This window comes from Juglans regia, chromosome 1 (genome assembly GCF_001411555.2).
Source record: "Juglans regia cultivar Chandler chromosome 1, Walnut 2.0, whole genome shotgun sequence".
Lineage (NCBI taxonomy): Eukaryota > Viridiplantae > Streptophyta > Magnoliopsida > Fagales > Juglandaceae > Juglans > Juglans regia.
In genome coordinates, this window is record NC_049901.1 from 14,284,868 (window position 1) to 14,295,253 (window position 10,386).

Sequence of the window (10,386 nt, forward strand, 5' to 3'; positions counted from 1 at the left end):
ACATGATGAACCACACAATTATAAATTAATTTCGTTTTTTCTGATATATATTAACACTAATCTGATCATGATCATCATGACTAGGATTGATCTGATCTTTATGCTACCAAGTACTGCATGACATAAAGACTCCGTGAAATTGTGGCTATATATCTACGGCCGGATCGATGGAGGGACAGGGAAATTAATTAAAGACCTTGGCGCATAGACAGAATTAATTAACTTGGTATATAATATATATCTTACATGCAAGATGCGCATGCTCGCAATAATTCAGCAAGCACATACATTATTATAGCTAGCCACTTAAATAATTAATCATGAAAGTCTTCAGGATATATCGATAGTGGGAGAGACGTACGTAATTACTAGCTATCAAGTACATAACTTTTGCAACTTAATAATTCACTTATAAATTAATCACCGTGGAAAATGTTATAATAATACTCTCTCTCTCTCTCTCTCTCTCAATATATATATATATATATATATATATAATCCATTAATTGTCAACACACATATATATGAGCTGACCATAATAATGTATATGTCTTATATTGTGAGCTAGCCAAATATAATATTATATATAGTAAGTTGAGATATGAAACTTGTGGCAAGTATTTACGTACTGAGAATATTCTTTATTTATTTCTCAATGCATGTAATTAGTTGATTTAAATTTATAACTTTTCGACAATTTTCGAGAGATACGTGCGACACAAGCAGATTTATAGTTTGAAAATCGTTCGGAAGAAAGTGGTGATTTTGCAAAAATCACCGTATGTGGCTCTCACGCGCCACTCACATTTGCGTGTGGTCATCACACGCCACCCCTCATGGCAGCTTTTCTTGACACATGCGCTAGATCACCGGACCCGTCACCACCAAACCTTTCAGATTTGAGCTTTGTGGCTAAAAAAAATAAGTGTGTTGTCTTCACAGACCGTCACAGATTCCGAAGTCTACCGGAGTTGGTCCAAACTGTAATCTGTCTTTTTTCACATTTAGTTTACTACTTTACTTTTTAGTTTCCTTATTGTTAATTAAAATAAAAAAATAGTTCATCTCTCAGACGTTTGTTTGTAGAAGTTGAGTCATCTCTTTCTATGAAGGGTGAAATTGAGTTTTTGTTTAAACAGAGAGTGTTGTCTCTTGGACGTTTATCAATAGAGAGTAACAGCAATAGTGAAGACTAAACAAGTCACAAAAGAAAATAGTATACTGGTGAATCTCCAAATGCATTATTTTCGTTTATGATATTATGTTTGATATGTGGATATTCTAGAATATATCTGGTCATGATTGTAAATTTTTTTTTATTAATGAATAATGACAGTTTTCCTTAAATAAATAATAAAAAAAAAAAGTATTAGGATCGATCCGTATCAACAATCAAATCCTTTCGTACACGTACGATATTCGAGCATATATGCGATCATTTACATTACTCCTTGTCCAAACACAGTACTAACATTACTGCCCATATTTTTTAATATATTTTATTATAAGTGGGACTCTTTCGAAAAGGTAAGAGATCTTGGATTAATATATATCTCCTTGCTTGTACTGATCCCCCATGTTCTGTAGTTATTGCGGGCTCCAACTCTTAACTTCAAACTTCGTATCAAATTAAATCCCCATTTGTTGACCCCGTTAATTAATTAGAGCATTAATATAGAAAAAAAAAAACATATTTTATTCTTAAAATCCGTATGATTTGGGAACTTTTTTTTTATTTTTATTTTTATTTATCAATTGTTGAACAGAGAACGAACGTAAATTATTCGTTTTTATATTTACTGAGTAGCATAAAAATGGTGACCTAAATATTTGATCTAAAGTTTTTGCAATTGATGATAAGCAATTTTAATCATGAGTTTACTTTGATAATCTCGTCTAGAGAAATGATTTGTACAAATTCTAATTAACATATAAAGTCATCTGATCGACTAAAGATTTAGATATAGATGATCATCTCAACTTCTCGATAATTAATTAATGAAGCGATTAATCTTTATTATTCTTGCTCGAAACGATATATGGTTGATCATGTTGATTATGGTGATAGTCATGAATGAGTACAGCTTGCCCATAATTCCATGCATGCATGCATGCATGCTTGCATGATCTGGGATTTGTTTATTTCATGATGTTAACCAAACAAAGTAGTTGTGTATAGTGGGCCGAGAAGTCTTAAATACTAAAAAAATATTAAACTCTAACATGAGAAGGATCGAGTTTAGGACTTTGATCAGCTTGTTGTTGAGATAAAAGGATATAATAGTACGTACCACTAGTTCTCTTTATTAATTATAAGGACCATTAATGCATGTAGAATATTAATATTGTTGATGAACGAGCGAGCTGAAGGCCAGCCACACAAAAATAGCGGCCACAAAACGTGCATGACGGATTTCGGTCACCCTTTTAATAATTCGCATTAAAAAAATTAAGTCGAGTTGGCACACACGATTTGCCTATTACTTGCATAAGGATCAATTAAGGAACCCAGCTTCATCTTCATCTTCTTCCTCATCATCATCATCACTCAACATTAATAAGCTTAAATTAATTAAGCTGGAGATAGATCTAGTACCTAACAAATTAACTAATTTATTATATTAATGATTGTGAAAAAGAGTGTGATCGATATTCATAACTAATTAGGATGGATTATATTAATTAATGAAGAATGATAGTTGCAATCGTGAGTACGCAAGAGCCGTGCAATCACTTTGAAAAAAAGTGAATAAATACAGGATCTATATAAAAAATAATAATAATTTTTTAATAGTAGACTCCACTCTTTTTTAAAGTGACTATACGCCACTTGTACACTCCACGACTGCATATAGCATTACTATTACAATTGTTTATATATCAATTCACATGCATGTAGTTGATTTAAATAAGTAGAATTATTTGTCCCACGTATTTTCTTTAAAAAAAAATAGTAAAATCTGAGACTCACGTGAACAAATCTATCTTTTAATGGTAAATTCAATTTTTTTTTTTTTTTTATGAAAGGAGTACGCATGGCAAGCACGCTCTAAAATTATATTTAATATTACTTTTTAAATAATTGAAAAAGATACAACAACTAAAGAAAGATGATGGTGGTGTTATTTAACTTATTTTTGCTTGGGTGGGTATTGGATTTGTAACATTTATTTCTAGTTTTTCATATTTTTAATTCGGTACAATTAGTTCAATCCTGATCACAGATAATTTTCTTCTCGCGTTTTATTGTGATAGGAGATTGAGTCGAAAATATAAATATACTAAGAAATGATTATTTTTGTGTATTTTCTTCTTGTTCCTTTGATAATAAGTCCCCATGCATTCACGATTCCATGCAGGGTTAGGATTCATCACAACCCAAACAAGTTTGGTGAGATTAAATTCTGCTTGATGCCTAATACGGAATCTATCATGATTTTCGTATAAATATTGATTGGGCCTGAAAGTAGTTGCATTTTGGGCCACAACTACTTCCACAGAAAATACCCACCAAAAATTTGTACGGATTTTTTTTTTAAATTTTTTTTTACTTAATAGTTAAAAAAGTATTTTTTTTTAATGAGTTTATGATTTTTTTTAATTTTTTAAAAATACTTAAAGGGTTTAAAAAAATAAACAAAAAAGAAAAACTTTTTACACAATCGGTAGAAATTTTAAATACATTTTTTCTGTGGATTAGCAGTAGGGCTGTACAAAAAACCGATAAACCGACCTAGACCGACTCAGACCTGCCGCCGGAGCTCGGAACCGGCCGAAACCGGTAAAGAACCGGTCGGCGTGCGGCAGAAAATAGTATAAACCGATATCGGCCGGTTCGGCGTCAGTTCGAACCTGGTTCAAACCGCTGAACCGGCCGATTAAAGAAATTTTATTTTTTTTTTATATATTCTGTATTGAAAACGACGCCGTTCTACTTAAGTTTAAGTGGAACGGCGTCGTTTTAAGTCTGCAGTTGTGTTTTAACATAACTGAAACGACGCCGTTTGGTATTAAACTAAACGGCGTCGTTTTATTCTTAACGTATTAAAAAAAAATTAAGTAGAACGACGCCGTTTGGTTTAGACCAAACGGCGTCGTTTTGAAATTAGGTCGTCTTCTTCCTCGGGCGTCTTCTTCCCAGTGACGCATTGCCGTTTTCATCCCCGCTCTCTCTCCTCTGCGACACTCTCTCTCTCTCTACTCTCTCAGACGAAACTCGCCGATGAACCGACCGTGAACCGCCAGAGAATTGCCGGTGTCGAGACGGCCGGTGTTTTTCTCCCCATCGATCGGTTTCGACCGGTTTCCTCCCCCAAAAATAAACTATCGGTCGGCGTCGGTTTTAGTTAAAGGTTTGGGGGTGTTGGTACACTATTCGTACCCACATCTATAGTAGTAAATAGTTAAAAATACAAAAAATAAGATACGCGAATTTACATGATTCGACACAATGTTTATATTCACGTATCGTTTGGAAAGATAAATCCACTATGATAAAAATATTTTACAATCCCTCTTATCTTTCTGTACAATACAAGTCGAAAATCTCTTTAACTTGGAGAAGATAATATCTCTCTAGAGCTTTAGTGAGGTTGAAGAATATTCATCTTCTCTGTTTCCCAGAATCCCCTTTCTTAAGGTCTTGGGAGCAACCGATGAGAAATGTTTGTTTTATATCACTTCACCATCTTCTTCGCTTGTCTGACTTTCATTTTACTTTTTCCAATTGTCTTGTTACTTCTTTTTCCTTCTTGCATCTTGAAGATTGCTTTATGGTGGACTGGGCCTAGGCCTAGTTCATCTTCAGCCCGATATATTTATCCCCAACACAATTAATAATTAGTGTGCAATAACTTATCAATATTACGTGATAAAAATGTGAATGTAACGTCAAATATTAAAATTAACAAAAATGATATATTTATACAAATATATTATTATTTTATAATTTTATTAAAATATTATTTAATTAAATTCCAAAAATAAGTTTATTTAATAAAATATTAAATTCCAAAAATAATAGATAGTATACTACTTAAAAGTGGCAAAAATGGGACCCAACTGATAAAGCTGTTCTAAGCGAGCATCAAAGGAAAGTAAATAAGTTGCGTATTCTGACTACCCCCTTAAGGTAAGTACTCATACTGTGAGCATGGGACAGACAGAAAGAGAGAGGGCCTTCGGTTGGGCAAGCTAAACGTGAATTGGGCCATTGGCCCATCCATTAGTTTCCAATTCAATCAATACACATTAAGAATTAGTTTGGTTCCTTGATTGCTTGAATTCAATTTAGATTTAGAATTCCTCTAATATTTAAATATATAATTATTAAATTATTAAATTTATCTCAATTCAAAATCTTTTTATATGTAAAATTTATAATCTTTTTTAACTTTTCATAAATATATCTAAATTTATTTTAACATCTAAATACATCTAAACTTATCTTAGATGAACTCTAAAGAATTTACTATATCATCTCAACTCATTACTATTTATAAAAAATTTAACTCATTTTAACTCAATTTAACATCTAAACGCAGTCTAATACTATAATTATCTTGGGGGTACTTCGAACTATCTTACCAAAAGGAAAAATAGTCCTTTTACTTTCTTATCATCCAACATCCCTATTTTGATTGCCCCCCTAATTGTAGGTATATAAAGAGTCGGGCTACTCTGTCGTTCAGAGTATTTTGTTCAAGTTGACCGTTTGTTATTTTTTTATTTTTGATTTTTTTTTTCTTTTCACATTTTTAATATATTTAAATATTTTAAAAAATAAAAAATATTTTAATACACTTAAAATCATTTCTTTAATTATTAAATTAAAAAAATTTATCAAGCAATTAAATTGAACGATATAACTCAGAGGCAAAGTAGATTTTTCCATATATAAATTATCATATCTTAAGCACGTACAACCACATTAATAGCCGTCCACTATAGGGTGGTATCTCTTTAAGGCTACCTCAAGAGCTGCCCTAGGTAGAGCCACCTATGGGCGGCCTTCGAACTTCTCGAAACTTCCGAACATAAAATTTTAAAAAAATGTCGCGTATTTTTTTAAAAAATAATAAAATTTTATTTTTAAAAATTAATCTAATTTTAAATTCATTTTTTTTTTTTTTAAAAAAAAGGGCGAAATATAGCATGTTTAGAGCAATAAATTATAAAATCTTACCAACTACATATAAGAGTTGACCCACTTTATGGAGCCCTTGACTCTCTATATCTCCACACGGTTGGGAGTATACATCATCTGATAATTTATTTATTTCATTCTCCCAACTACTTTATAGATTGGCTCGTGAATGAGAAATATAGCTAAAGAGAAATGCTTTGCGGGACCCAAAAAATATTTCGAATAGTGTATATATATATATTTATCGAATGATTAAAAAAATAATTTTTAATGATGTTATGAATTTTTTATTTTTTAAAAAATATTTATGATGATTAAAAAACTATATAAAAAAAAATTACATTGTTCGAAATATTTTTTGGATTCCAAATTCGGGAACCATAGCAGTACTCAATGCTAAGAGCACTCACAATGACTTCTTCATCCTATTTTTTAAAATACATTATCAAAACTTAATTTTTCTATTTTACATACTCACTTTTACAATATATCATACATCAGCTTATCTATTTTTTCTCATATCATTTAAATATTATATTTTTTAATATTTTTTATTCATTTCAAATATTTTGCTCTAACTATCAATAATATCTTCATATCTTTTAATATTTGATATATCTCCTCATATACAATATCATATAATTTTATTTTATTTTAAATTAATCTAAATTTATAAGTTAAATTAAAATATAAATTGATTCAAAAATAAAACGAAAAGATTATATAATAAAAATATTCTTGTTTTATTTTGTTTTGTAATCAAACTCAATTGAATAATTATAGCTAGGTACACCACAAATGAAAACTTTGAGTCACTTCCAAACGCAAGGGTAGACATGCTAATATAAAAATGTTAATGTACGAGGAGAAAGAGGAGTGAGAAATTAATTAAATATGTTTATATTAATAAATAGAATCCTCTACATTTAACAATGTTCCGTGGCAAAATGTAAAAATATCTTCAAAATAAAAAATCCAATAAAGAGTGTTTTGAGAATATTTCTTTATATTTTTAGTAAAAAATGTATTATACACCCTCCATCGGAGTGCTCTAAATACTACGGGAGAAAGAAGCTGTTTTCCTCCTTCCACTGATTTTGACAGAAATTGCTCCTTGTTATCAACGAATATCTGGGGATTCTGAATTCTGGGTATTTCAAGAATCAAGCTTTTCAACTTTCAGATGGAATACGGCAAAGAAGTGGTATTAATCACGGGGTGTACGACTGGAGGCATAGGCCATGCCCTGGCCCGGGCGTTCGCCGCCAGCGACTGCCTGGTCGTGGCCACCAGCAGGTCCCGGGGTTCGATGTCGGATCTCCAGAACGACCCCAGATTCTTCCTGCAAGAATTGGATGTTCTGTCAGAAGAGAGCGTACAACACGTGCTTGCCAATGTTCTGGAGAAGTATGGTCGGATAGATGTGCTGGTTAATAATGCTGGGGTGCAGTGTGTAGCCCCTCTTGCTGAGATCCCTCTCTGTGCTCTCCAAGACACTTTCAATACTAATGTCTACGGTAAGGTCTTCCGCGTTATATGTCTATTCTTCTCTTTTTCCTCTGAGATATGCTAATCTGTGTTTCTCCTTTCTTTTATTTTCATGATGTTTATGGCATTTTTAGCGATTCCCAACATAGTAAAAGAGGATCTATGAGTTTGTATTGCTGACTTTTGATGTCCTTCTGATGGTGCAAAAACTGACAACTTATGAATGGCATCGTTATTCTTGTGGATCTCGAATGATTTTATGTGTGCGTGGGTGTCTGCGTTAATAGTGGAAAATTCATGATTTCAGCTTAAATTGCTCACACCTTTTATCAGTTGGGGATGTAATTAGGAACTGTGTTGGGATGGATCTTTCACTGTTTACATCCTGGAAAGCCAATTCCACGGATTGATTTTTCAGAAACTGTATCACTTATATTTATGCTGCGCTTGCAGACTGATGCTCTTCTAGTAACGATTCTTTATTCTCCAAATGAAGGACCTCATTCTTCTACTTGTCACTTTCTGAAACGAGGCAGAACATCCATGCCTCCTTTCAATTCAATACACCATGCGACAGTTCAATTCAACGCACACAAACAAATACTTGACTTGTAGCTTGTTCCCAATAATGTCCTAGGACAGAAATACTTGGCCCCGAAAGCATCCCCTGTGACTGACAATAACTTTTGTTGAATGAAAGCTGAAGGGTCACATTACCATCCAGAAAGCTTGGAATTTATCTAATACTACAAAAAAGTTGAACAGAAAGATGAAGCATCACATTAACATCCAGCAAACTGGTTGACCACATCCTCTAGATCTTTCTAAACCGAACTGCATAGTTGATCTAGTGAACACATTGATGCAAAGCAGTAATTGGATGATTGGGATTTGTGAAATGTTTCAAATATTATAATAAGTTTGGCTATGGATATGGAGCTTAATTCCAGGTTTTATACATTGTAACACCTGGTGCTGCATCTGATAAACAAACCTTTTTGCGATTACATGTAGAGGCAACCACTACTTGTTTTTTTTTTTTTTTCTCGGTGAATGGATCTCTTCATATCTAAATTCTTTTTTTTTTTTTTTCATTCTCAAATATCTCCTATTTCTTTGTTTACTTTGAGAACGTTGTTAACAGCGTGTATGATAAGATCCATTTTCTTTGTTTATATTGTCACTCTTAATAGGTCCATTACGGTTGGTTCAAGCAGTTGTTCCTCACATGGCATCCAGGAAAAAGGGAAAGATTGTAAATGTTGGAAGCATAACTGTTATGGGTCCTGGACCATGGTCCGGTGCCTATACTGCATCCAAAGCTGCTCTGCATGCACTGACTGATACATTGAGGTATGTATGTATATTCCCTGGATCAATCCTTATAATAAGCAAAGTCTACATCTGCATGAAAAACAGAAGGTATTACCCCTACCCTGCAAAAAGAAGAAGCACAAAAAACCAAAAGAACTTGTGTGTTTGCTTGCATATTGTTAGTGTTGTCAGTAATTTTGCTTATATGGCACTGATATAGATGCACAAAGATGTTGATGAGAATTATCTTACTAAACAAACTATTACTGTTTATGACATGTTGGAAATTTCATGAAGAAACCCAATGACACAAATATGTTGAATGACTATGTTTACAAGTTAAAACTTGCACATCTATTTCATTTTAGAATGAGCATGGTATCTAATCCAATAGGAGGTTATCTCCTAGTCCATGGCTTTTTTATGGCTTTCTCCTTCTTACGGGTGAGTCCAGTGGGTTACTGAAGCTATTGGAATAAAAGGTTGGTGGATCCTTGTTACCTGGTAACTGAAACTCCATGTTACATGCAGATTGGAACTCAGACCTTTTGGGATCCATGTTATCAATGTTGTCCCAGGAGCTACTAGGTCGAACATCGGGAATTCAGCCATAGCCACCTACAACCGGATGCCTGAATGGAACCTATACAAGCCCTTTGAAGCTGCCATCCGAGAGAGAGCGCATTTTTCACAAGGAGATAAGTCGACACCTTCAGAGGAGTTTGCAAAGAAGACTGTAGCTGCTGTGCTGAAGAAGAATCCGCCGGCCTGGTTCTCCTCTGGCCATTACTCCACCATTATGGCAATCATGTACCATCTGCCACTCTTTATTAGAGATTTTATTCTTAGATTGGCAATGAAATGTTGAATTGCAACTTCCTGGTCCCCCCACTTGTGCTGAAAATAGGCACACACATGACTGCCCCACACTCTTCATAATTCGAAGATCCTTCTTAGAAAACTGGATGACAAAGAAGGTGATTATTAATGTCTGTAAAAGGTAATCCATATCTTTTCGTTTTCGTCGAGTATACAATGATAGCTGGACAATGAATAAGACGGCTGGCATATTCTCTCAGACCAGACATGGTTGAGGCCATTTATGGCCACGGTTGGTTTTTTTTTTTTAATGGTTCCCAGTTCTTTAGTGGGTACAAAACAAATCTTTAAAAATCAATATTAAAAAAATTCAGCTGCCTCCCAAAAAAGAAAGGATAATGCTATACATTATACTTTCATTTTATTTTTATCATACTAAGTAATATGTAGTATATTTATTATTATTAAATGACAAAAAAATATACAATAAATGATTATTTAATAATAATAAATGTGTCATATTATATTTAGTGAGATGATAGTAAGATATATGAAATTTTCCTTTCTCAAATACCTGTAAATTTTATCAATTCAGTTGTACAACCCAAAGCGCTATGCGT

The 10,386-nt window shown here is 33.0% G+C and overlaps 1 protein-coding gene across 1 annotated transcript; it reads left to right on the forward strand.

Moving 5' to 3' along the window:
• Nucleotides 1-7,076: 7,076 nt before the first annotated feature.
• Nucleotides 7,077-10,025, forward strand: LOC109013261 (short-chain dehydrogenase RED1-like). The gene is made up of 3 exons (XM_018995300.2): nucleotides 7,077-7,662; nucleotides 8,827-8,986; nucleotides 9,479-10,025. The coding sequence occupies exons 1-3, from the start codon at nucleotides 7,329-7,331 to the stop codon at nucleotides 9,813-9,815; spliced, it is 831 nt and encodes a 276-aa protein (XP_018850845.1). The 5' UTR covers nucleotides 7,077-7,328; the 3' UTR covers nucleotides 9,816-10,025.
• The last annotated feature ends 361 nt before the right edge of the window (nucleotides 10,026-10,386 follow it).

What these genes read in the sequence shown, in the direction of transcription:
- LOC109013261 (XM_018995300.2), top strand. Translation starts at nt 7,329, where the DNA reads ATGGAATACGGCAAAGAAGTGGTATTAATCACGGGGTGTACGACTGGA. An exon ending in TTTCAATACTAATGTCTACG is followed by an intron (nt 7,663 to 8,826) that starts GTAAGGTCTTCC and finishes CACTCTTAATAG; the next exon opens with GTCCATTACGGTTGGTTCAA. An exon ending in GCACTGACTGATACATTGAG is followed by an intron (nt 8,987 to 9,478) that starts GTATGTATGTAT and finishes TGTTACATGCAG; the next exon opens with ATTGGAACTCAGACCTTTTG.